This window comes from Phacochoerus africanus, chromosome 6 (assembly GCF_016906955.1).
Source record: "Phacochoerus africanus isolate WHEZ1 chromosome 6, ROS_Pafr_v1, whole genome shotgun sequence".
Classification (NCBI taxonomy): Eukaryota; Metazoa; Chordata; class Mammalia; order Artiodactyla; family Suidae; genus Phacochoerus; species Phacochoerus africanus.
In genome coordinates this window covers 97,473,925-97,501,923 of record NC_062549.1, presented here as the reverse complement: position 1 = coordinate 97,501,923, position 27,999 = coordinate 97,473,925, and the positions used below count along the sequence as shown (strand labels likewise).

Here is a 27,999-nt window from a genome sequence, read left to right as displayed (position 1 = left end):
TCAGTTGGCTTTTTCCATCATCCCTTGTTACTGGAGTTTTGTTTCTCACTTGGTGTCTTTCATCTTGTGTTGGAGCTAATCTTTGCTCTGTAACTTGGAGTCTCCCATCATTCCTGGATTTTGGACTCAGGGCTCTCACTTGATGAGTCTCATCATTTCTTGGTGCTGCAATTTGGTAACTATGGTGGAATTGTTCACATTTTCTTGAAGCTAATTTCTGATCCCTAACACGACTTCTCCCATCATTTGTGTTTTCTGGACCTAGGTCTCTCGCTTGTTGTTTCTCATCATTTCTAGGTTCTAGGCTCTGCTTCCTAACATGATATTTCTCATTATTCTTGGGCTCTGGGCTGAGGTCTCTCACTTGGTGTTTCTCATTATTCTTTGTCATTAGGGTCTGAATCCTAACCTGGTATTTCCCATTTTCCTGTGGTATTAGAGTCTGATCACTAACTCTCAGACTCTCATCTTCTCTCAGAGATGGTCTGTGCTCTCTAATTTGCTCTCTTCCACTATTTTGAATATCTAATCTCAGCCCTCTCATTGGATGTCTCTCTTCATCTGTTGGTGCTGAGGTCTGATCACTCATTTGTTGTCTCTCCTCATCTTTTATCTCTGGTCTTAGTTCTCTAATTGGTTGTACTATACTTCCTCTGGTTTGTGGACTTAGTTCTTCCACTGAACGTCTTCTTTCATTATTTCTTGGTGCTGAGATGTGATTACTAACTTCTTGGATCTCATTCCTTTTGGGTGAAAATTTCTGGTCTCCAATTTGTATCACACTGTTGCTTAGTTCTGTGTTCTGATTTCTTACTTGGTGACACTCACTAGCTTTTGGTGTTGGATTCTGCTCCCAACTTTGTTGCCTTGCATTATACTGGAAATCTGAACTCTCGTCTCTTACTTGATACCTTCCAACATCATTTGGTTTTTGAAGCTTGTCTCTTACTTGATGGCTCCTCTCATTTACTGGCGTTGGGCTCTGGTATCCCATTTGGATATTCTCATCAGCTCTTGGTTCCAGCAGCTGCACACCACCTTGTTGCCCTGACTGATCTTGTGTTTCCGGTCTGTGGTCTTCCACTTGATGTCTCCCACCATTGCTTGGAGCTGGAACCTGGTTTCTCACTTGTTGGCTCACAACATCCTGAGATAGTAGAGTTTTGCCTTTTTTTACTTGATCCCACCCAACATTCCCTGGTGTTGGGCTCTGGATTTTTAGTTGGTGACACTCAGCAACTCTTGGTTCTAGGATCGGATCTCTATCAGGTTGTCTTGAATGATCATGGTGTTCTAATCTCTGGTCTCTCATTTGAAGACTCTATAATCACTTTTTGCTGGGATCTGGTCTTTCCCATGGCATCTCCCTGAGTCCTGGGATTCTAAGTTTGGGTTCCTCACTTGTCATTGCCCATTATTATCAGTTGCTGTCGAGATTTGGTTTCTCAGTTGGATTTTCTGAACATCCTGTAAATCTTGTCCCTGATCTCTCATTTGAAGACTGCCTTCCTCCCTTGCTGTTGGGATCTGGTTTCTGACTTCGTTCCTTCTGTCATCCCAGGTCTCAGGAATTAGATCTCTCTCTTGGGGTTGCCCAAGACCCTGAGATTTAGGTCCCATATCTCTTACTTGGAGTCTCTCAACATTCTGGGGTTCTACACTGTGGCCTTTCATTTGATGCCTCCTATCATGACTTGGTATTGAGATCATTTGGAATCTTTCACCGTCTTGGGGTTCAGGGCTCAGGTGTCTTACTTCATTTTGTGGAACAGTCTGTAACTCTAGCCTGTGATCTCTAACTTGATGACTTCCATTATGTCTTAGTGTTGTGATCTCATCTCTCCCTAGGTGTTTTACAACATCCTGAGATTCTAGGCTCAGCTCTCTTCCTTGATGACTCTCATTATCTCTTGGTATTGGGATCTGATCTCTTTTGTAGTGTCTGTGAACATCTTGGGATTCTGGGTTCCAGTCTCTCATTTGATGCTTTCCATCATGCCTTGGTGTTAGCATCTGGTCTCTCAATTGATGTCTCCCATCATCCTGGTAACTTAGGCTCTGGTTTCTTCCTTGGTACCTCCTATCATCCCTTGGTATTTGGATTTGGTCTCTCACCTGGTGTCTTCCAATATCCTGTGGTTCAGGGCTCAGTTCTCTCACTTGTCTTCTCACATCCTGTGATTCTAGGCTCTGGTCTCTCGCTCCACGACTTTTATCATCACTGAATGTTGGGATCTGGTCTCTCACTTTTTGTTTCTGCACAAGCTGGGACTCTTGGCTCTGGTCTCTCTCTTGGAATTTTTCTTTCTGCAGTTGCCTGCCTTCTAGCTCTGTTGCTTGCTGTCCTTGAATTTCAGTTCTTCTCTCTCTCTCCTTTAATTCGGTACAGAGAAGAGGTTTTATGCATGCATAATAGGCTTTTGTTACTCTAAACACGAGCAAAATGAATTCACTGAAATCAGCTGTTTTGTCACTATCTTGATCCAGCTGTTGGAGGATTTTCTCGGTTGTCTCAGAATTATTTGATTTCTATGAGAAAAAAAAAAAAACCAGGGAGGTAGTGTATTCATTATTTATTTTTTCTTAGGTCTTCTTTGTCACCTAGAAAATTTCTTAGGGGACACACAACAGTTCTGGTTTCCATTTTTTGTTCTTTTTATTAGTTACCTCATTGGATAGTATTTTCCATGGCAGTATTATGTATAGTTTTATAATTTGAGATCACAGTGAGTGAAGTATTTATTCCTAACAAGTATTACTGAGACATAACACTTTGTTAAATATTTATTAATCAGTAACACTTCTATCTTTCTCTAACTCTCATTTATGACTGTTTCACAGTCGAAAATAAAATAGAAGTCGCCATAATAGAGCTCTCTCGCCTTTTTCCTAAGACAATAGAGAAAGTTCACCTATTTCAGTCAAAGACAAATCCACCTATTTGTGCTCTGGAATTCATTCCCTTTACTTTCTAAAAGGCTGAATTGCTTCTAAATAATCCTTCTTTCTCTTGACTTTTTAATATTTTAGTCTTCATTGGATATCATACTGTAGCAGTATGATTTATTAGCTATCATATTTTAAAAATCTTCCTTCTTATGTACTACATTCCCACATCTCTTTCTTTCTACCTACCACCCATTATCTTTTCTCACCATTTATCTCCAAGCTTCTGGAAAGTTACCTGCAAATGTCTCTACTTCTTTACCTTTTACTTTTTTTTTTTTCCATTTATCTTTAATCTATGTCATTCTTGCATCCACCAAGTGTCTCCTTAATGCCACATGCAGTGGACATTTTTCAATCTATATTTTATTTGACCTCTCAGCTTCAGTCAACACAAGTAATTGATCCTTACTTTGGAAACATTTTCTTCTCTTGGATTCCATGGTCATCCCACTCTCCTGGTTTTCCTCCTGTATCTCTGGCCTCCTTTTTCTAGTTCCTGTTTTCATTTCTCCTCTTCTATTTAACCTCTAAATATTGGAGTTACTCAGAATTTAGTTATGGACACTCTTCTAACCCTGTTTTTACCTAATCATCCATTCCTGTGGCCTCATACCATCAATCAGAAGATGACAATCAGATTTTTGGCTTTGGATCAGATCCCTCTTCTGAGCCCCATGCCCATATATCCAATTGCTTTGGTGACATCATCTCTGTGATTTATCACAGGTAGAAGAAATTCAAACTCTGAATTCCAGACATTCTCCTGATGGCTACTCCTCATCAAATCCTCACTATCACAGTACCTGGCATCACCATCTTTCCAGTTTCTTAAGTTAGAAGCTTGATAAATTAGATTCTTTCCCCTTATTTACCTTCCAGTTTAGTCTACCATAAAGCATTTTGTTCCTACCTCCAAAACATAGGATCAGTCCATCTATTTTTTCCCCATTAGATAGCTCAATCTAAGCTATCATCATAGTTTGCCTGTACTATTATAGTAGTCTCCTAGTAGGTCTGTTTGCTTCTCCCTGTGCTTCCTTACAATCTATTTTCCACCTAGAAGTCAAGTGACTGTAAAAAAACCCCTGAGAATTAGATTTTGTGATTCTTTTGCTCAGAATTCTTTAATGGCTTCCTGTTATGTTTTGGGGAAAAAACTAAATTCTTTAATATGATTTACAGAGCTCTTCATGACGTAGTACTCCCTCTGTCCTAACTTAGCACTTCATCTTCTGTCATTCTTCCCATCCAGCCATACTGCATATGGAGGTTCCCAGGCTAGGAGTCTAAATCGGAGCTGTAGCCACTGGCCTACGCCAGAGCCACAGCAACGCATGATCCGAACCACATCTGCAACCTACACCACAGCTCACAGCAACGCCAGATCCTTAACCCACTGAGCAAGGCCAGGGATCAAACCCGCAACCTCATGGTTCCTAGTCAGATCCGTTAACCACTGCGCCACGATGGGAACTCCCACACTCTTCTTTTTCTTGCAACACTATTCTTCCCTCTCTTCTCCCGGCCACTTTCTACTCATCCTTCTAGTCTTGACTTAAATGCCATATCCTCAAAGAACCTTCTCTGACTCTCCAATAGAACATAACATTTATCATTGTTTTTAACTATGTATTTTTATGATTATTTGTTTATTGACCCTAAGCTTCTCGAAGGCCAATATTATGTCTATTTGCTTGTGAATCTTCTCCAGAGCCTAGAAAGATACCTGGCACATAACTGGTACTAAATAAATATAAAAAAATAAACAATATGTGTCAGGTGACAGGTGGCAGGGATACAAAGGGAAACATAACAGACATCATCACTGCCTTCACGGGGAAGTAAACAAGCAATTGTGACATACTGTGATAAGTGCCACAGGGGTGAAATGGGGGCCTATAAGATAAGCACCTAAACCAGATCACTTTGGCTGCAGTTAGGTAATAGATTGTAGGTGGTGGTGATAGGATAGCAGTGGTGATAGGATAAGGGCAGAAGCCTAGTTAGGAGGCTATGGTAATAATCCCAGTAGAGGCAGTAGTGGCCTAGACCATCGCAGGCCAGGTCTGAGAGATCTGTTTACTTAGAAGTCAGGATAAGAAGGACTTGATGATCAAATTTGATTTGAGAGGCAAAAGAGAGGGAGATATCAAGGCTGGTGTCCAGGTTCTTGGATTAGACAAAAGAGTGGGTCACGTTGCTGTATTTGCTGAGATATAGAAAGACGACAAGATTTGAGGGGGTGTAGAGATTTGCAAAGGTTGAATTTGAAGCGCTTGTGCAGTATCCAAGGGGGATGCTTAAGGTGTCTCAAGCTGAAGAGAGCGATCTGGACCGATGAGGTGACGGAGAGATTCAACATACAGACAGCGGTTGAAGCAAAGAGTGTTAATGGAATTACCGGGGAGAATGCATAGAGAAGAGAATCCCAGAGAATATCCACTCTTAAGTGATGGGCAGAGGAAGAGGAACTTGAAATAATCCCAAGAAGAAATAGGTGGACAGGTAGGAGGAAAACTAGGAGAGGGTGGTGCCGTTTGATCCAAGAAGACAGTCCCAAGTAACAGAGTAGATGGGCAAGGAGATGATTGTGCTTCTTACTTCCAGCGCGTTTCCAAACTCTTGTTGGAGAAGTTTCTTAAGCTCTGGCTTGCTCAGCCTCTGACAGTCTCCATCACTTTTTGCGTAAGAGTGGGAAACATCGATGATACTGACGATGCTCCTCAGAAGACAATGAGGCATCTTGTTTCGCCAACTGGAGTGCACCTGGAATGGGACAAAGAATCCCCAGTTTATTTCATATTCCTGAATTGCTGCAATCTCTTCTTTCTCCATCTCTTGGAGGCAGATTTCAGTGTAAAGATTTGACCTATTTGTAATGCCAGATGTCTAGTTGGCTCTGGAAATTTGTGAAATTTTTAGTTCATATATCATTTGCCATGATAGTAATCTTACTATAATCCCTAAAAAGAAGAGGGGCAAAACTGAACAGGCTCCCTTCCTTCTGTATCCATGAATGCTCTGCATAGAAATCACTTGGAATGAAGATGGCACTGCCTCTGCTTCCACATCTAGTGTGTGGTTAGTGCTGATGGGAAGGTCGCAAAGGGCTGTTGATACTGTACTGCCTGAGCCAGGGAGTAAAATGCAGGTTGAGAGAATCAATCTGCATTAAATTGTCTTTTTCTTTGTACTTAACCCTGTTATGATATATAGCACATTGTACTTTAATTGCTTGTTTCTTATCTGTTCCTTTATTGTTTTATTTTTAATTTTTTTAGGGCCACGCCTATGGCATATGGAAGTTCCTAGGCTAGGAGTCGAATTGGAGCTACAGCTGCCGACATATGCCACAGCCACAGCAATGCGGGATCCGAGCTGAGTCTGCAACCTACACCTCAGCTCAGGGCAATCCCTGGCCTCCTTAACCCACTGAGCAAGGCCAGGGATTGAATCTGCATCCTCATGGATACTAGTCGGGTTCAATTCCACTGAGCCATGACAGGAACTCCTCTGACTTCTTTAAAGATTGTTCTGTGAGGGGCCAGACCAAATCATCTCTATTTTATATTTATCCTAGTGTCTAGAATATAATAGACGTTCAGTAAGTGTTTTATGCATGGATACAGGAGCCAGTGAATGATTCCTAGTTGGAGTGCTTTGTTGGATTAGATCTGTGGTTCCCACTCATTGCTCTACTGTGGGATCACCAGGAGAAACTTTAGAGAAATAAAGACTCCAGGTTCCACCTCCAGAAATAGTGATTCAGGAGGTATGTAGTGGGACCCTGGACTCTACATTTAAAAAGCTCCTGGCTGATTCCAATGCAGCTTCTAGAACTGCTGGCCACCTGACCTCTGAGGTCTTTTGCAGCCAGAAGTTTACGTGACAGCAATAGTGATGAATTAACTGGTTCAACTAGCATCTGTTAACTATTTCTTTGGTGCCACTGCTGTGGTGTGTTCTAGAAATGTGAGACGAATAAGAAACCGTTCCTTTCTTCAAGGAACTTGATGCCTGGAGGAGGAGGTACAGAGTAGCACAATAAAGTCCAATAATGGACATGTAGCAGTGGTTGGAGACCAAGGCAGGAAGTGTCCTTCAGAGGCCACCCTTCCTGAAGATGATAGAGGAGTATTCTCAAAACAATAGCTTTTAAGCAAAACCCACTAGGATTTTGCCCCTTTTTTCCTAATAAGGACATGTCATTGTTGGCAATGTCATAGAATGCTCCAGAAAGGCAAAATTACAACAGCAGAGTTTAATTGTCTATGTAAGAGTACCAAGAAAAGGAAATTTATAAAAACAGAAATAGAATTTTTTTCTTGAGGACTTACCTAAGTTGCCAAGAAAATGGAGGACTCAGCTGAGAGCATGTAGAATACTGGGTTTGGAGATCCCGATGCTTATATAGGGGTTTTAATTGCACCTTTTAGCCAGAAATCTTTTGCAGACAACACCCGTGGTGTGTGATGGACTGATTCATTGCCAGCCAAACTGCATTCCACCTGTTTCTTCTCCATCGGGCTTTTTAATCTCAGCATTTCCTTGAATACCACTCCTATTTTGCATTCTCTCAGCCTGGCCCCCAGGGGACAGCTACGTCTCACACTCACCGTAAGGCCATAGCACCACCAGAGTGTGTTGACAAGATGCTAAATTGCTCTCTAGAAAAACTCTGTGAACCAACAATATGTTCATCTCTTGGAGGTAAAATATGTTGATTCTTAAATTTGAGCCATTTCAGTCCCAAACGAGGTCTCTTTCCTAGTTTTCAACAACACATTTGATTTGAATGTGTTGGGGCTGAAGGATTTGATTACATTAGATGTTTGCTCTCATGTGATGAGCCACACAAATCTGGCCTGTCTTAACTCCCATCTGGCTTGTTCCCTCACCAATGTTCCTCTCACCTCTGTTCCTTGTGACCCGTCTCTCTGTGTCCAAATGCTGTCAAAGCATAAGGTGCTCACACTACATTGAAGATAATACTTTTCTTTTCTTTTTTTTTTTTTCCTGCTTCCCGCGGCATATGGAGGGTCCCAGGCTAGGGGTCCAATTGGAGCTACAGCTGCTGGCCTACACCACAGCCACAGCAACACCAGATCCGAGCCATGTCTTCGACCTACACCACTGCTCTCGGCATCACCGGATCCTTAAACCACTAGGCGAAGCCAGGTATCAAACCCCAAACCTCCTGGTTCCTAGTTGGAGTCGTTTCCATTGTGCCACGACGGGAACTCTGATAATACTTTTCTTTTGTGATGATCACAGCAGTTTGGACCCAGGAGAGAGTCTGCGAGCTGCCAAGTTAGTGGACCAGTCCATTGAACTTTCACAGCTTTTCTAGAATTTCGCCAATTCTATAAAACCCAGGAACATTTCTATTAGGTTCTATTCCCTTTGACTATCATAAATCTAGAAGGAAGATTTTTCATTATTATTAAAAACCCTTTTCAGTTTCACCAGCTTACAAATTGTTCCTTGGTTTCTAAAGAAATTATGTATGGGTGGATGCACTTTTATAGAATCTTTTATGACAGTAAAAATAATTTCCACTTATCTTTTTTGAAGAAAATTTGCAGACTTTTCTTAGAGATAGCTAGTCTTTATTAATCCTAATAGCTACAGGGTAAACTGTATCAGTTGCCTTGTGGATATGACAAACTGATAAGAACTGTATTTTCTGAGGAGCTTGACAGTTCCTTTTTTGCTAGTTTGATTTTGAAAACAGCTCCAGGAGCAGATATTTTTATCTCCATTTCACTAAAGGAAATACTGAGGCCACAGGAGGTGGTTGTTTTCCCAAAGTAGTCATGGGCCTGGATCCCAAATCTTTGTACCTCTAATTTGGTTTAAGTCACTTACGTGGCTTTGTGGCTTCATATATTAATGTAGTAAAGACATTTTGAATTTTTTTCCCAAAGTCTGTAACAAAAACACGAAATGTCAGTTCTACTGTTTCTCTCCTGAACATGCCCATGGCCCTGGGTGATTTTTTTCAGCAAATGCCAAAAGTATATTATTTATTTAAAAAAATGAAACAAAAAAGCTTTTGTAAGAAGGTATTCCAAATATTTGATTCCATAATAATATTTCACTATTTTTGAATTTGTGTCGGAACCTCTGTCATGCCCATATTCAGAGGGCCCTCAGGCATGGGCTGAAATGTTTTCTAGAGACTGAAGGAGGATGAGGGAGGCCTGACCCCCTCCCCCCAGTCCTCATGCCACCCACCCGCCTGTGACCACGGGGGAGCAGGTTGCCCTGCGTGCTAGGGGCAGGGGCCTGATGAATGGGCTTCCTCTGGTCATTAGTTGCCATCTTTGGGTTGAGTAATAACAGTAATACAGATAATTCTTGCTTTTGAAGGAATCGTCCTTGGGTAAATGTCTTTGCACCCTCTTGGTAAATCAGTCTTTGGCAGCCAGGCCTGCTGCCTCTGTTTTTTTTTTTTTTTTTTTAATAAAAGAAAATAAGCTTTATTTTTTAAAGCACTTCTTAGTTCACAACAATAATGAGCAGAAGATTCAGTCATTTCCCACATGTTCATTGCCCCCCTCCCCCCACAGGCATAGCCTCTTCCACCGGCAACCTGTACATCATTATTTTAAACATAGTATGTATTGTTAAACTTATATAGTTATATGCGTATCTTTTATACATTCTAGGAATGGCAAAGACCGAATTATAGCATATTGTTTCAGATAGATACATTTGAGATAAAGGAAGGAAGAGTAAACACCCAATAAAACATTCGATCCAACCAGGGTCTTGGGGATTGGATCCCACGTGACCAGGTTACGATGATGAAGTTAGCAGGAGGGAAGTTCCCAGGGGTCCCTCTGAGACTATATAAAGCCCAGCAGAAGAAGGACTCTTCAGTCAGCCTGGTAACCATTTGCACTCCAGTGGTTTTGTCCAATCTTCACATATCTGAGTGACTCTGGACAGCCAGCAAAAACACAGGTTAGTTTTCATTACTGCTTCGGGCCTCAGTTTATCGTCAAAAAAACTGGATAGTGAGAAAAACCTATAGAGGGCCATTTACAGGTGGGGAGGCAAGGCTTAGTTAAGTATTTAATGGTGTGTCTTAGCACAGAGCCTAATTCACAGAGGATTTCCAAAATGTTCATTTTTAGGTGAGGGTCAAAATTTCCAAAGAATGGGAGTTCCTTTCGTGGCTCAGCAGAAACGAATCTAGCTAGCATCCATGAGGACAGAGGTTCGATCCCTGGCCTTGCTTTGCGGGTTAAGGCTCCACTGGTGTTGCATGACCCGGCTTGGATCTGGCGTTGCTGTGGCTGTGGCATAGGCTGTTGCTGCCTCTGGGTTTTGCGTGTGGTCTAGGGGCTACTGTTGCTAATGCATGTGTTCTGCTGAGCTTCTTTTCTGCGTTTGGATTATCTAATGCCTGGGATCTCCTTGCTTTTCTCTTCTCTCTCTCATTTTCTGGTGGCCTCTTTTCTGTCATCCTTCTCTCTTTCCCTCCTTTCAACCCTTCAATCTTTTTCTGTTTTTTCCTGCTCCTTTCTTACCTTCTGTCTCTTCCACCTCCCCACCCCCATCAGATTCATTCCAGAGTATCTGAAATCTCCATTTGTGCGGGTCTTCTTTTGCATCCCCTTGATCCAAAATTTCTTATTTTCTATCAGGGAAAGTAAAAGCAAAGCACACTGGACGCTGACTTGTCCAGTTCTTGCCATCAGCAGGGAAAGTGACATTTCCTGGATGCCCACTCTACCTGCCCTGGCCGGGGAAGAGCCTGCCACACAACCGGGAGGCGGGTTTCAGCCCAAGACTGCTTCCTGCCAGAGCCTGTGCTTTTCCCATAATACCACCCCACACACTGCTTCTATGATGAGAACATTTCCCCACTCAGAGTCCATGGCCAAATGGTGTAAGAATAGCTCTGCTATGACAACCTTCTGGTGATGTAGCCATGGCCCCTCAGCATTGAGATCTGTCAGTGGCGCTGCCTGAAAGAAGCACCCTGCAGTGTCCACAGTGGAGGTGCAGACAAGAGGACTTGACCAGGGCATGTCAAGGCAGCAGGCCCCCCCGTGGGAGAAGCGTGGTCACTGGGTGAGTCACGGCTGGAGGCGGCTACCCCAGGGTCCATTCTGACTCTGCCTGCTGTGCAAACTCAGATGACTTACGAAATCTCTCTGAGCCTCCGTAGCAAGATCAGGTGGTCATCATGTCCTGGGTGTGTCACTAGGATACTGTGTGGCTCGAGGAAATGCTGTACTGTGATGTGCTTTAAGCTCATCTGAGCAAAAGCTCTGTACAAATCTCAGTTATTATGTTTATTACAGGGTTTGGCATGATTAGACGTGAAGCATTTGTTCTACCTGAATGAGGCTCCCCCAAACACACTCACGATTAGTAATGAACTGGGGGCACGAGGTGGACTTTGAGGTTCCTGATGTGTTCTTGCTCAGCTCAATCAAGCTTTTCTTGATCAGAAAATGGAAAAACCGGAAAGCTCTTGCCCTTTCTGTCTTTCTTGGAAGAAGATAATAAACTCAGTGACCAAACAACAATGACATTTAACTGAATTTTTTGTTTTGCTTTTTGTTTTTAGGGCTGCAACCATAGGCATATGGAAATTCCCAGGCTAGGGCTCGAATTGGAGCTCTAGCTGCTGGCCTACACCACAGGAACGTGGGATCCGAGCCACATCTGTGACCTACACCACAGCTCACAGCAATGCTGGATCCTTAACCCACTGAGGGAGGCCAGGGATTGAACCTGCATCCTCATGGATACTAGTTGGGTTCATTAACCACTGAGCCATGACAGGAACTACTAATTGACTTTTCTTATGTATCAGGACATGCTTCTGAAACTCTGTGTGTGTGTGTGTGTGAGAGAGAGAGAGTGAGAGAGAGAGAGAGAGAGAGAGAAAGAGAGAGGTGGGGGGGAGTGGGGATGGGAAATTGATTAATCAAAAACTTGTTTGAGAGAAATGATTATACAATATTTTACCTCAGTAGAGTTAGGAACAAGGCTAGGAAGAGTTCCAGATTCTAAGTTTCAAAACCACCTACTTCTTTGACAGTCCTTGAAGCTTTAAGCTTGATATAGAGGGGTTAACATTTATTCACACTCACTTCAAAGAAGGGAAAGATTGTTGTGGAAGAATCCCTGAGCCGTCTCTTCACCTGCCTCAGGCGTCACTGACCATGCCTCCCGGGCGTTTTCTGGTTCTGCTTTTCCAGAGCAGTCGTGAAAGAGGACTCTTGTCCTTCGTTTGCTTCCCTTCAGAGGTGATTGTACCTAGTCAGCCAACCTCGGCACTGGCTCTGGAACTTTCCTCTGTTTCTCCTTCAGTGGTGTATAGAGAGCAGGGGAAAATGTTTGTGATATTTTCTGGAAGTTTCTGGAACAGCCTTAACGCTCTTGTGAGTGTAATGGCTCCTGTAGGCAACGTGTGCCCCCAGACACATGTGGAGGAATTCTGTCTTTTCATCAAGCCATTCTATTCTCTTTTTACTTTTTTTTCTTTCTTCAAAACGGTGCCTGGAGGACGGGGCCATATTGGGTCCTAGCAGAAAGGACAGTGCTTGGGTTTCCGCTCCTGCCTGAGTGGTTTCTGAAAATCTCCTGAAAAATACAGTTTGTGCCTGGTGGTCACCACAGGCTGCTCCCACCATTCAAGCCTCCCTCGTGTTTGCTCACATCTGGAATCTGACATCATACCCTAGGCTCCCCAGGCACCATACCCTTCCTGCACTCCTTCCTGCCTCCCAGGCTTTGTTCATGGTGTCCCCTTTGGCCTGAGAGCAACCAGCTTAATTTCATTCTGGCTGAACCCCATCCTTTCCTAGGAGCCTTCCCTGGTGATATGATGGACTGTGGCTGCACTGCCTCTGGCCTCATCTTCTCCCTCTGTGCCCAGCATTGCTCCCTCTTCCCGCCACATTGCCTTCCTTCTTGCTCCTTGAACACGATCTCCCTCTTTACATGGCAACCCTCTCACTTCCCCGGCCTCCTCCCTCACTCTGCTTTTTACTCTGCCTATCACTGATAGCACCTAACATATTATACAGTTGCTATTTTGTTTATTTTCTATTTTTCTCCCTAGAATGTGGGCTCCATGCAGGCAGGGACTTGGTCTGTTTTGTTCACTGCTCTATTCTCAACACCTAGAAAGTGCCTACTAGGTTGTAGACAAGCAGCAGATATTTGTTGAGTGAATAAGTTAGCGATTCTAACTATCGCCTTACCTTTTTAAATAATTTTTACACCGATCGTTTGTGCTGTGCCCAGCCAGGCTGTCCTGAGGCACCTGGCAAGAGGTGAATGATGGTCTTACCTGGGCCATCACCCCTTAACTGTGTGTTCTCTAGCTGTTTCATGAGTCTGTCTTCTCTCCTTGATTATATTGTCAGCTATGTGGGCATACAGACCAGATTTTTATTATTCTTCTCAACAACTTGAGATGGTACTGGATTCCATCAGTAATTATTTATTTGTTCTTCCATACCCTACCATGGTTCCACAAAAAGCTTAAAAGTTGCTAAAAGTGGAGCCACAGTGTGTGGTCAATAACTGCTTATTGACTGACTGATCGGGATGGCAACTCCTGGTGGGGTCAAATTAACCCTAAGAACAGGGTGGGTTTGGCTGTTGGAAACTGCAGTTGGGTCCTTTACATGTCCTTCCTCCTGGATGAGCCCGGTGTCCTGGTTCTCCCTCCGAAGGGCAGTGCAGTGGAGGTTGGATCCTCATAGTCTACCAACCAGAAGGGCAGGTGCAGCCAGGTTGATGTTACGAAAACCAAGGTGCCATATCAGTCTTCTCACCTGGATAAAGATCACACATCTCTGCAGGGAGATGGGTCACAAGGCCACTCTTCCTCTTGATTAGCAGGATCCTTGACCTACTGCACTCTGTGTAATCAGTGTCAGGAGGACTAAAAGCAGCGTGTACTTTTATGTGGATCAGTGGGGCCAGTAGAATAGGTATTAGATTTAATTATGAGGTGATTCTGGTTGGCCTTGGGAAACTGATGCTCCTGCCCTGTTGAAGGCTTTGGTCAGGGCGACTATTCAGGGTAGGGGCACCTTCAGTGGGTCCTTACAACCCCTGGTGGCACCCAGGTGCAGTCATGACTCAGCATGATGGGTGTTTCCTGACCAGGGAGCTGCTTCACTGGAGGGGAAAGGTGGCCTCTGTTCAGCTGTTTTCTTTAGATGACTGTTTTGACTTGTGTACCATTTAGATTTGTGGGTCCAGACATGAATGTTCTCCTGGGGATCTAACAATGAAGTAAGTTGATGTATCCTGGGCTCAGGGGGCCAAAATCAGAGATTTGGAGATTTGGAAGGAGCTCAGAGTGGGAACTTAGGAAGCCAGTGGCCCAGTCCTGGCTCTGACAGCTGACATAGGGCCACTGGTTCACAGGTACCGGTCTTGTGCCACAGAAGGAAAGGCCTTGTCTCCTCCTTCCGGGGAACAGATATAGCAGTGAGCCAGATAAGCACGTCATGATAAACATGCTTAAATAGAACAAAGGAGTACCCACTGAATCTGAAACAGGGAAAGATGGTCCCACACAAGGTGATAATCCAGCACAGGCTTGTCGGCTCTTTATCTCTTGGTAAGGAAGTTTCGAGGCCCAAGGCCCATGCGTATGTGGCCAAGGGGAGGTTGAAAGACTGCAAGCACAAGACTGCCTTTCCCAACAAGGACTGAGTGACCTTGGGCAAGTCACCTAACTTCTCTGGGTCTCACTCCGCCTTCCTATAGACTCTGAGCTGACCTCCTCTTCTAACGTTCAGGAAACCCTGGAGAGGGGTTCCTAACCTGTGTCTAGGACTAGTTAGTGAACTTCCTGAGAGTTTATGCAACACTTTTAATAAATGTATAAACAGAAGCACAGAGAGGTTAAGTAACTTGCCCAGGACTATGCTGTAAGTGAGTGAGAGACCTAGGATTGACTGTAACCTGGGAACAGTCTGATTCCTGAGTCTGTGTCCTTAATCCCTACTCCATTCTGCCTGTATTCCTCATTTCTTCACTTTTCTCCTGGCATTTTGAGGGAGAAGTGTGAATTTTTATTAAACTTTGCCATGCTAGCTAGTAGAAATAATGCTCCTTGATCGGTATAGACACATCATCAAGTGCTTTGTGGGGCAACCTTGCTGTTCTAGGATTCAGTGACCAATCATGAAGCCAGGTCACTTTCTCAGAGACCCCTCGGTTTAAATTAGTTCTCCCTATTGGTTTTTTCTTATGGCACTTATTGAAGTTCGTAATTATGCTTTTTTTTGTATTTTTAAAATGACTCTCTTCCTCTTTCAGACTATACACTCTATGAGGTCGAGAATTATGCCTGTTTTGTTCATCACTGTATACCCTGTGTATATAGTTCACTAGGTGATCAGTGGTTGAATTGATAGATGAACAAACTGCCTCCTGGGGATTTGGTACTACTCTAGGTCCAATGGCAAATAGCAAATACATAGTATTAAGCACTTACTCATGTCAGGTAGTTTGCTGGTCACTTACTTTCATGTATATTAGTCCATTTGCTCTGTTCAAACAAACTTTCATATTGAAGTATAACATCTAAGTCATAAGTGTATACTTGATGGATTATCACAAAGTAGACACTCCCCTGTAACCTCCACCCAAATCAAGAAATCGAGTATAACCAGTGCCCTAGAAATTCTTCTCTTGCACATACTCAACCCCTCCCTCCTCCTTAGTGGTGCCATTATCCTGACTTCTAATACCTTAGATTAGTTTTTCCTCTGTTTGAACTTTATGTAAATGCAGTCTTTCAGTATGAATTTTTCTGTCTGGTTTTATTTCGCTCAATATCCTATTTATGAAATTCGTTTATGCAGTGGAATCCTTCTGCACTGTTGGTGGAAATTTAAATTGGTGCAGCCACTGTGGGGAATGGTATGGAGGTTCCTTTTTTTTTTTTTTTGTCTTTTATAGGGCCACTCCTGCGGCATATGGAGATTCCCAGGCTAGGGGTCTAATCGGAGCTGTAGCCGCCAGCCTACAGCAGAGCCACAGCAACTTGGGATCCAAGCCGCATCTGCAACCTACACTACAGCTCACAGCAAGATCCTTAACCCACTGGGCAAGGCCAGGGATCGAACCTGCAACCTCATGGTTCCTAGTCGGATTCATTAACCACTGTGCCACGACGGGAACTCCTGGAGGTTCCTTAAAAAACTAAATATAGAGTTACCATATAATCCAGCAATCCTACTCCTGGGCATATATCTGGAAAAGACAAAAATTCTAATTTAGAAAGATACTTTCACCCCAATGTTCACAGCAGCATTATTTACAATAACCAAGACGTGGAAGCAATCTAAATGCCCATCCACAGAGGAATGGATAAAGAAGATGTGGTTTACACATATAATAGAATATTACTCAGCCATAAAAAAGAATGAAATAATGCCATTTGCAGCAACATGTATAGACCTAGAGATTATTATACTGAGTGAAGTCAGTCAAATAGAGAAAGAAAAATATCATATGTTAACATTCCTATGTAAAATCTAAAAAAAATGATACAAATGAGTTTATTTACAAAATAGAAATAGACTCATAAACATAGAAAATAAACTTGTGACTACCAAAGGGGAAAGGAGGGTGAGGGATAAATTAGGGCTTTGGGATTAACAGATACACACTACTATATATAAAATAAACAAGGACTTACTGTATAGCACAGGGAACTATATTCAATACTTATAATAACCTATAATGAAAAAGAATGTGAAAAATAATGTATATTTACAGTATTTACAGTATTATGTGTATAATTGAATCACTTTGCTGTACACTTGCAACATTATAAATCAACTGTACTTTAATTAAGAGTTCCCATTGTGGGTCAGTGGTGACAAACCCAACTAGTATCCATGAGGATGTGAATTTGATCCCTGGCCTCACTCAGTGGTTAAGGATCTGGTGTTGCCATGAGCTGTGCTGTAGGTCACAGACACAACTCAGAACCTGCGTTGCTGTGGCTGTTAACATAGGCTGGCAGTTGCAGGTCCGATTCAACCCCTAGCCTGGGAACCTCCCTATGCCACCATATGCCAAATATCAAACTTTAAAAAAAGAAATTCTTCTATGCTGTGGCATGGGGCTGTAATTCTTCTTTTCCAAATTGAAATAGAATTGATATATAGCCTTGTATTAGTTGCAGGTATACAATGTAATGATTTGATATCTCCATGTCACCACAGTAAATCCCATCAGCACATATAGTTATGATTTTTTGTGTGTGTGATGAGAACTTTTAAGATTTAGTCTCTTAGCAACTTTAAAATATATAATACTACATTATTAACCATAGTCACTACTCTGCAGATAACAGGCTGCAGTTCTTTCAGTGTTCTTGCTGAACACTGGCTGTAATTCTTGTTCAGTGTTCAGTATAATAGTCCTTTATATGAATATAGTGAAACTTATTGGTTGATTCTCAGTTGATGAACTTTTGGGTTATCTTCTCTTTGGGGCTGTTACAAACAATGCTGTTGTGAATATTTCTGAACTTGCCTTTTGGTCCATTTCTCCTAGGTTATATACCGGGGTGGAATTACTTGGCCATAGGCTTTGCATATGCTCAGCTTTAGTCAGTACTGCCCTACAGTTCTCTCAAATGATTACCATATTTATTTATGCTCCTGCACCAGTGTGAGAGTTCTAGTTGGTCTACTTTTTGCACACCCTTGATATTAATGCTTTTTAGTCTCAGATATTCATATGTATGTGTGGTTCTCACTATGGTGTAACTTGCACTTCCCTGATATCTCATGAGGTTGAATACCTTTTTATTTTTTGATATCTTTTTTTCTGAAGTGCTTGCTTATGTCTTTCACCTTTTTTTTTTTTTTAAAGAAAATATGTCTTTTACTCATTGATTTAAGGGCATTCTTTGTATATTCTTCTTTAAAAGAAAAGTCTTTACAGTAGCCCTGTGAGATATTACAATGACATCTTATAAAGGCAGATGCTGGGGTCAGAGAGGTTAAGTAACTTGCCCAAGGACACGTGGAGTATTAGAATATAAGAATTATTCCTTCTTGCCAGTGGTTTATTTTGGGGAAATTATACTCGGAGAACAATTAGTGAGTAATACTAGCCAGTAAGTATTAAATTATTAATCTGGGTGATGCAGGTTGGTGAATGATAATAGTAGTTAAAGGATCAGTGTGAGCTCCCTGGCAGAGGTAGGGTTTACTCTAGGGCTTTAAGGACAGGTATAATTGAGGAAGTAGAAGGAAAATAGAAGTACATTTCAGGGAAGGTGAACCACAAGAATGGAGGCATGGAGATGGAGGTAATAATATGACTAACATCTTGCCTTTGAACAGTTCTTTGCAGGACTTTACAGTTCAGTTGTCTTATGCAGACTGTATCCTTCATAAGGGAGGCACCATGCCTGTTCCATTCACCAGGGCATGTTCAATGCCCATTGTAGTTCCTGGCACATAGTGACTGCTTAATAAATATGTTTAAATGAAACGAAATTCTTTTAATTCCAACAATGTACCTGTCGACTTTGTAGAGTAAGATTTAAATGATCAAGGTGAAGGTTAAAAGGCAATTAGATGACCAATCTGATGTACTTAGCAACATTTCCAAAGAAAATAGTGGTAAATTATAATTAGAGGGCTGGATTATAGAGAGTTTTTTTTTTTATCAGCTTATGCTTTTTTTTTTTTTTTTTCTTTTTAGGGCCACACCTGCGGCATATGGAAGTTCCCTGGCTCGGGGTTGAATTGGAGCTGAAGCTGCCAGCCTACACCACAGCCACAGCAATGCCAGATACGAGCCACATCTGCAGATTACAACACCGCTCGCTTAACCCACTGAGCAAGACCAGGGATTGAACCCATATCCTCACGGACACTATGCTGGATTCTTAACCCACTGAGCCACATCTGGAACTCCTACCAATTTATACTTGATGTGGCCTGTAAGAAAATGTAAGGTGTTACTGAGAGGTCCTAAACAGGTCGAGATGAGGAGATGAAAACGATGTTTTGCAAAATTCATGAGTGATTAAACAGGAATGGATAGGAAGTAGGGGGGGCTAGCTAGGAGACTGTTGCAATGATGTTGATATTTATTTACTTATTCAACAAACATTTATTGAAATCCTAGTACATATATGGTGCTAAGCTCCATGCTAATAAAGGATAGAAAGATGTGTAGCTCTGACCTTGCCATCAAGTTGCTGATGGTCTTAGAGGAAAGCAAAGATAAGCACACAAATCATTGTAAATTTAAAAAAAAGAGACACAGGTAAAGACTATGTATATGGAATGACTGCTCAACAGGGACCTGCTATATGGCACAGGGAACTCTATCCAATAGTCTGTGACGGTCTATATGGGAAAAAAATCTGAAAAAGAATGGATGTGTGCATAACTGAATCACTTTGCTGTATAGCAGAAATTATCACAACATTGTAAATCAACTATACTTCAATAAAACTTTAAAAAGTGAAGAAGCAAACAAGTAAAGACTGTGGAGTTCAGAGGAGGACAACATCCCTTTTGCTGTGGGCATCAGGACGGGTTAAAGTGATACTCAACAGCAGCATTTCTTCCAGCCTCTGCCTTTCTGCTCCCTTGCCCCGCTCTATCACACTATCCAGCTTTATTACCTGGAATTATCTTGTTTATTTATTGTTGTTCTTTTTTATTGTTTGTCTCTCCCCTCCCTCATTAGGATACAAAGTTCCAAGATAAGGAGTACGTATTTGTTTTATCATTGCTATACCTCTAATGCTTCACCCAATTTTTGGAACCAACATGGATTCCTAAATAAAAATTTTGGAATGAATGAATGAAGAAGCATTGAAGTTGGGTCTCCTAGGATGGGCAGGATTTAGACATTCAGTAAAAGGGAAGGAGAGACCTTATTTTTGGTGGAAGGTCCTTGAAGTCCTATAGGGATTGGAGAATGAAAGCTGGATCTGGAAAGCAGGTTTAAGGAAGACTCTATTGAGATGTTATAAGGGCTTAGACACGGAGGATAGAAGAGACAAGGCAAATGATGATTCCAACGTTTTTGCCTTTGAAACCTCAGAGAGTGGGATAGGGAGAAGGACAGAGTAAGGGGAATTGAGAAGAGAAGCCAGGTTATTAGGGAGTGGTTGGCAATCTCAGGAGTGATGTGAACATTTTCATAGACTGGGCTGGAGGAGGGCAATCATATGTGAAAAAGGTGAACTGAGCCTCATCAGTGTACAAAGGACAGTAATAACTTGGGTCAAGAATAGGTTCTCCAAGGAAGAAAATCAAGAAAAATAAAAGTCTTTTTAAAGAACCCACAATCGGGAGATCCCATAGCGGCTCAGCAGAAACGAATCTGACTAGTATCCATGAAGATACAGGTTTGATCCCTGGCCTCCCTCAGTGGGTTAGGAATCCGGCATTACTGTGGCTGTGGTGTAGGCTGGCAGCTGCGGCTCCTATTCGACCCCTAGCCTGGGAACTTCTATAATGCCACAGATGCAGCCCTAAAAAGCAACAAACAAACAAGTAGCCCACAATCATGGGAACTGGATGAGGAAAATCCACAGAGAGGAGGGAAAGACCAGTGAAATAGGTGTTTCAGGAGGGTCAGTCATCAGTGTCAACTGCCCAAATCACCGAGATTAGAGGTCTTTAGCCTTGTCAGGTGAAGGGCAATGGCATCCTCAAAGGAAGAATTTTTGTGGAAAAAAAATCTCCCTGTGTTAAGAACAGAAAGGATGGTGGAAAAAAAATCTCCCTGTGTTAAGAACAGAAAGGTGGTCAGAAAGAGGGAGAGAATAATTTATGATTGCTAAAATGTGAAGAGAATATTTTTAAACCGTTATTACTGCTTTTTTGGATTCCTTTCAATTAGAAAAATAAAATACTCTTAGCATAAAAAAATTTAAAAATTGGGAATTTTATAAAGAAGGGGAAAAAGTCAGTCTGTCACGAGGAGATGAATATTGTAGGTACTTAGGAGAATTTCCTCTCCATCTTGTGTGCGTGTGTGTGTAGAATGTACATATAATATGTATTTAAGTCATATATTTAATATGTATAAATATATATGTATATATTTTGTCTTTTTGCCATTTCTAGGGCCGCTCCTGCGGCATATGGAGGTTCCCAGGCTAGGGGTCTAATCGGAGCTGTAGCTGCCGGCCTACACCACAGCTCATGGCAATGCCGGATCCTTAACCCACTGAGCAAGGCCAGGGATCGAACCCACAACTTCACGGTTCCTAGTTGGATTCGTTAACCACTGAGCCACGACGGGAACTCCTATAAATATATTTTTATATAATATGCATTCATATATAGTTGATATCATGCTATAAACATAGAATGTTGTCATGTTTCACATAAGGCGTTCTCCATAGTAGTAGTGATGCTGTGAACATCTTTGTGAGGAAACTTTTTGTCTATTTTAGATTATTTCTTGAGGCTAGAAATAATAGGATTAAATAATTAAAAGTTATTAATTGGTTGTTTTGTTTGTTTTTCTGATTGCAAATATATTATATTTTCATGATAAAAAATTTAGAAAGTGAATACCTCAAGACAGAAGATAAGTGTAATTTGTAGTTGCTCTACTTAGAGATAACTACTGTAAAGATTTTGGTCTCTGTTTATTCATCTATTAATCTTTGATTGGAGTCATACTCTATCCACTATTTTATAATCATTGAAAGTTTAGTATCTTATGAATCCTTCCTCATTTAATTAAATAACATTTTACTTCATAATTTCTAATGGTTTTTGGCATTTCATAGTATCTAGTAACCATAATTTAGTTAACCATTTCTGTAAAGATGGTGGACATTTAGGTAATTTCTATTTTTTTGTTATCTTTAACATGCTATGACTTATATTTCTGGATAAATCTTCATAAACCTCCCTATCTCCTTGTAATTCCTTATGTTTCTGAGAAATATTTAAAATGCTTTTAAGCGTATTATTGAATTGTCTTCTGGAAAGGTTGTAGTCTTTATACACCTATCAGTTGTGTTTCAGAGTTACTCTTTCTGTACACTCTCAGTTTCACTGTGCGGTTATTAAAAATGACCAAATAACTTATACTACTTTGATAAGCAAAAACCCCTATTTTTAATTAGCATTTCCTTGAAGTCTAGTGAGGATTTTATGTACTTATTGGCCATCTGTGTGGCTTCTTCTGTTAATGACCTTTGTCATTTTCATGGTCCCTGAAACATATTGCCAAGGTGCTTGCCCAAAAAGGCTGATTAATTTATGCTGTAGTATATATTTTTCTTTTTTGTGAATTGTTTCATGTCTCTTGCTCATTTAAGAGGATTTTTTTAGATAGGGATATTCATCCATGTTTGAAGTAGGATGAAAATTGCTGGAAATGTTGGAGGGGGAGGAAGTATAGGGGAATTCTAGATTCTTGTAGAGGTGCATGTTGAAGTGGAAGAGAATTGAGCCTTGAAGGCAGAATGCAATGGAGATGGAGTATTTTGGCTGCAGGAAACATTATGTGATAATTATTTTATTCTTTTCCTAGGCCATTGCTAAGCTCTGTGATCATCTTCCTTTAATTAGTCACTTTAAAAAACACAAATTACTAAGATTGTTTTTGTTTCTAATCAGTAGATGCAGAATGAAAGAAAAAAATGAATGAACAAAAGGTATTGCTCATTAATTGTTAATTTTAATACAATGCTCCCAGCAAACCATATAGATAAACACTTTGTAGACTCCGTGGATGTTTGGTTACAAGAGCTTCTTATAGAATCACACATACTTTATGTATTTTTTGTATTCTTTCTCTCCTCCATAATTATTCTGATTGCTTATTTGAGCCAGAAACTAAGATGGGGATGTGTTAAGTAGTGGGAATTAATGAAAATTTGTTGAATGAATAGATGAATGAATGAATCTAATGGCATAGATTTAGTTGCACCTGGAGAGGAGCAGAGTCATTCATCTACTTTAATTGGGTGCTAGAAAATCATAACTGTTTTAAGTTATGGTGATAACAGAGTATTTTGAGGGATAAAATTTTATGATAAACTTGAAATCTGTGTAGGAAATGGAGTTCCCATCGTGGCGCAGTGGTTAATGAATCCGACTAGGAACCATGAGGTTGCGGGTTCGGTCCCTGCCCTTGCTCAGTGGGTTAAGGATCTGGCACTGCCGTGAGCTGTGGTGTAGGTCGCAGACGCGGCTCGGATCCCGCGTTGCTGTGGCTCTGGCGTAGGCCGTCGGCTACAGCTCCGATTCGACCCCTAGCCTGGGAACCTCCATATGCCGCGGGAGCGGCCCAAAGAAATAGCAAAAAGACAAAAAAAAAAAAAAGGAAATGCCATGAAACACGATAATCCACATTTATGAATTTAAGATATTTTATGATTGTAAGATAGTATTGCAGAATCTTCTTTTTTTTTAGGTCTGCACTCGCAGCATATGGAAGTTCCCAGGCTAGCAGTCGAATCAGAGATGTAGCTCCACAGCCACCGCAACGCCGGATCCAAGCCTTGTCTGTGACCTACACTGCAGATTGCGGCAACCCTGGATCCTTTAACCCACTGAGTAAGGCCAGGGATCAAACCCATATCCTCATGGATACTAGTCAGATTCGTTTCTGCTGTGCCACATAGGGAACTCCCAGAGTTTTATGCTTTCTATTGTCACTTTATAAAAAGCCAATGAATCAATTGAAGAATTTGTCATCTGTTAAAGATTTGGACAGGATTTTTCTAATTTTTAGTGACAAGTAAATTGTGATAAATGGTCTCATGAGAAAGTCCATTTTGGCACACGGAAGTAGCATCATATGGTAGGATGTTTGGTTTGACATTTCTTTGGTGGTGGCTCCTGCTGCTGAATACTTTATTATTTTCTCCTGTAGGAATTTAGGCAGGGAATTTAAAGGTTTATTAATCTTCATCTGAATTGTGAGAGTAAGTGTTGAGGGTGATTGGGAAGGGAGAAGTCTGGGGCATGTTCAGATGTATGAAGTTCCTTGGAACTTCTCCTGGGATAATAACAATGATTCATTGCGTTGGGGTGCTTATTTCTCTTTGTGGTTCTAGTTCCTCTCTCTGAGGGTGACCCTGCTTATCTTCCAGGGCCTGGGGAGCTGCTGTTAGCTGTGCATCGGCAGGATCCTCATCAAGCAGAAGCTCCCTGGTGCACTGTTGCAGTGCTTGGCTGCCAATGAAAAAGGCAGGACAATCTGAGATTTCATTGGTGAGGAATGCACTGATCTGGTCATTGCGGAGCTCTGGGCTTGATACACTGGTTGTCTGAGCTTGATCTCGATGCTCCTTTTGGGTTATGTCTATTTGCTGCAGTATCTTCTCTTGCAGGTACTTGTACAGTGCACTAGAATGAACTGCAACCCTCTCCACAGAATAGAGCTCTTGGTCCCTCTGCATCCTCTCTTTAAGCCCTGATTTAGGGACTGAAGAATCATGCATGTTCTTGGCTAGAAGAAGCTCTTGAGGGCATTCGTTCCCCTCCAGCATTGCAGGTTCCTTTGGGGAGACTGAACTATACTCATCCAGATTTTTAACTAGGGCCTCTGGTGCTCCGTCTTCCTCTTCTTCAGTACTTGAGCCCTGGACCTTTGGCTCTTTTCTGCTGTCTTTCTCTGAAGAAAGCTGCCTTACAGGAAGCTGGTCAGCAAAGCCTGCACTCAGGGCATCTGGGAACTCTGTCTCCAGGGCCTTTTCATTGTTATCTGGGTGTCCGCCGGGCTCCACAGCTGGACCTGGGCCTTTGGTCCCTGAGCCCTGGCTCTTGTGCTCTTCTCCAACAGGCCACACCTGTTCCTGGGTGAGCTGCTCATCCTCTCTGACTGCCAGCACTACTGCCTCCTGAAATCTGTTTTTCTCACCTAGTGCTACCTGTTTCTGGGTGTCTGGGTTATTATTGTGACTTCCTTGCTCGGATGCTCCGGGAGGATCTTTTTGACTCTGGGAATCCCCTTGCACAGGCAGGTCACTTGTCTCTAAGCTGCTCTCACCACTCTCTGGAGTCAGGCTGCTGGGGGTTTCAGAAGACCCCTCACCATTTTGTGTGACTTTTGGCTCAGGATCCTCCCCTTGGTAACAATCATTCTCCTTGACTGGCTTGTAATGAGTCTTGGCCACCCTCTTATTTTTTTCTCCAGACTGTTTCCCAAGTGGTGTCAACTCCTGTGTTCTTTCTCTTGCTCCTGGTATCCCTTCTGTTGCAGAGGCATTTTTGCTGCTCTCAAGCCCTTCTACTGTGCTTTCTTCAGCGTGTCTCGCCTCTTCTTCCGGGCTGATTGCTCCTTCAATTTCAGAATGTTTCTTATCTCCTCCTTCTGAGCTTAACTCTTGTGTCTTAGAATCTTCTTCAGCATTCTTTTCTTTTGATGATGATTCCTGGAGCTCCCAGTACTTCCCATCCTCTGTTTGGCCATTCAGCACTGGTGACTGAGTTCTTCTCTCACTTTCTTTCTGCCCTGCTGTTTGATGGACCTCAGGGCCTCTTAGCTCTTTCCTTTCAGCTCTAACAGTGGGTGTTTCTGAAACATTTCTGCTGTAACCTTGGACTGGCATGTCCTTTTTTTCATATTCTTTTTCTTGTACTGGTGGTTCTTGGGTCTCAGATGTTCTACTATCATCCTCAGGTTCAGCTAAATTCTTTGTCTCAGGTAGCATCCTACTAGCATCCTCTTCTGGTTCTTGACTCTCAGCTGTTCCACTGTCATCCTCAGGATCAGTAGATTTCTGTGTCTGAAATGGTTTCTGGGCAGCAGCTTGTTCTGACAGGTCAACATAGTCTGAACGGGGCTCATCTTTTCTTTGCAGTGGCAGTTCTTGTGTTTCAGAGTGGTCCTTACCACCCTTCTCTCCTGCGACTTCCTGATCTTTAGATGGCCTCTCTCTTGTTTCTTCCAGTGGATAATTTTGGGTTTCCAACTTCCCTTCCTGTTCTATGAACTCTTCTCTTGTCTTAGTGTCACTTTGCTCCCTGACTGGCTTATCTCCCTCCCTGAGAATCTCTTTATCCTGCCCCTCCCGCTTTATGAGACTGCTGATCTGTGCTGATCCTGTTGGCTTCTTTGTCTCAAGTTGGGCCCCACTGTTTCCTCTTGACAGTACATCTTGGGCCACTTCCTGGCTCTGTTCACCTCCTTCCAGGTGTTGGTCCTTTGGGTCACTGTGCTCAGATGCTTTTACTGGCAGTTTGTGAGTTGTAGTATCTCCCTGTGGGTCCACCCTATTATATTCAACTGCTCCCCCTTCTTTAGGGCCAAGCTGAGGTGATGATGCCATTACTGAAGGAATCACAACTTTTTTTTGAGTTGGTGAAGGTCCCTCTTTCTGCTGGCCAGTTACACTGGTTACTTGAAGATCCATATCATCTGGCTTCTCCCCTAGTGTAGACACTTGTCTTGGTTCTGAGTTTAGTGATGATCGTATGTCAAGATAACAGAAGTTCAACAGACTGAAGATTGCAAGAACAAATTCATCAAAACTGATGGTGTCATTGCTGTCGATATCCTGAAGATTCAAGTCTCTGTCTATAGCATGGATGACAGGAGGCTGCATGAAAACACAGTGAGAAATCAGACTATTTAAATATGGTCAAATGCCCTGAGTGTCTGCATGTCTTTCAAGAATCCTCTTTTTTTTTTTTTTTTTTACCTTATTCCTCATGAATTGGTGATATTTCCCCAAATGGTAAGAATTTGTTGATTCTGGTTACCATTTTTGCATCAGAGAGCTAGCTGTGTTCATAACCCACTGAGCCACAATGGGACCTGGTGAGTTGCATTTTAGATGCATCCTGGCTCATGGCTCCTCTTGGAAGCCTACTTGGCTGAAGCAATAGTCCCAGTAAGGAAAACCTCATTTTTTCCTAGAAGAGTGACTAACCAATTGCACAGAGTAGGGAGCTGAGACTGAACAAAAGTTGTTCAAAAGTCAGCGCGTGCTGAGACCTGATAACCAGATGTAAAACAAGGAGGGATCACTTGTGTCCATCTTGATTGGAGTCTGGAAAAAGGGCAAGTGGAGAAGAATTTCCACAGTTCCGCAAGCTCCTCACCTGAAGATTTTCCCCAAACTCGCCCTGGATAAGCTGTTTCAACTCTCTGCAGGTCAGAACTGCCTCATCACCATTCCCCCTGGCATACTTGTGGAAGGTCTCGATGACACAGAGCACATCTCTCAGGAGCCGAGGCATCTTTTCAGAGTCAGGAGGCTATGACAAAAAACAAACAAAGCACATTTCCTAGCTTGGGTCCTTCAGGGAGGAGATAACCAAGATTGGCCTTCCTTCTGTCCCCCACCCCCACTCCTCTGGCATCATCTACTCTATTCTTTATCTTAAAATATTCTATCTTAACTTCAGGGATGATTTACTTTTGTACTAGATAATGTGGTGAGATCAGATGCAGCACAGATAGCTATAGGAAGAGATACTTCTCCCCACCCTGCAGAAAATAGGAACACCTATGTGTTCAGAGGAAGCTTTATTGCTAAAGGAGAGTGGAAGAAACCCTCAAATGTAAGTATTAAAATGCACAAATGAAGCCAAGAGAGTGGGACTAATCCTTTCAGCATCATTTGAGAATGGTTTCCTTCCACCTTGGCCCAGTCTAGCTCCTTTGTATAGGAAAGTATAACTTTTAAGTTTGGAAAGCTTCCAAAGGAGAGAGAAGTAACACCAAGAAAATCAACCTCTCTGTGTCCAGGCCAAGAAGCATGTTTTTTGTTTGTTTGTTTGTTTGTTTTTTGTTTTACCATGAAAACATGGTGCTGTAAAGTGAATGGCAAAAGAGTCTCAAGCCCTCAGTTATTGCCCATTATTTAAATGACTTTATATTTTCATTTTAATATAGGTCTGACTCCAGTGTCTTATTAAATAGTATTCATGCCTATGTAATACAGTTTCTATTTTTTTTAAAAAAGAAAATGATCAACGAAGTTCCCGAAGCAAGGAATGCATTTGGGTGGCTGGAGCTCCATGTCTAGTAGCATTAATAGGGGCCAACCTAGACTTAGAGTGTGTTTCTTCAGAAATCCTTATA

At 42.0% G+C, this 27,999-nt stretch overlaps 1 protein-coding gene across 2 annotated transcripts; it reads right to left on the bottom strand.

Annotated features, from left to right (window-relative positions):
• Positions 1–23,983: 23,983 nt before the first annotated feature.
• TCHHL1 (trichohyalin like 1) lies at positions 23,984–27,152 on the bottom strand. Of its 2 annotated transcripts, XM_047783067.1 has the most exons (3): positions 27,015–27,152; positions 25,686–26,509; positions 23,984–25,598 (listed from the first exon to the last, which is right to left on the bottom strand). In XM_047783067.1, exons 1-3 carry the CDS (start codon positions 27,150–27,152, stop codon positions 23,984–23,986), a joined length of 2,577 nt encoding a protein of 858 aa, XP_047639023.1. The 2 variants fall into 2 exon arrangements, with proteins under 2 accessions (XP_047639023.1, XP_047639021.1); XM_047783065.1 differs by having other exon boundaries at positions 23,984–26,509.
• Positions 27,153–27,999: the final 847 nt, after the last annotated feature.

What these genes read in the sequence shown, in the direction of transcription:
- TCHHL1 (XM_047783065.1), bottom strand. Translation starts at nt 27,152, where the DNA reads ATGCCTCGGCTCCTGAGAGATGTGCTCTGTGTCATCGAGACCTTCCAC. An exon ending in AGTTTGGGGAAAATCTTCAG is followed by an intron (nt 26,510 to 27,014) that starts GTGAGGAGCTTG and finishes GTTTTCATGCAG; the next exon opens with CCTCCTGTCATCCATGCTAT.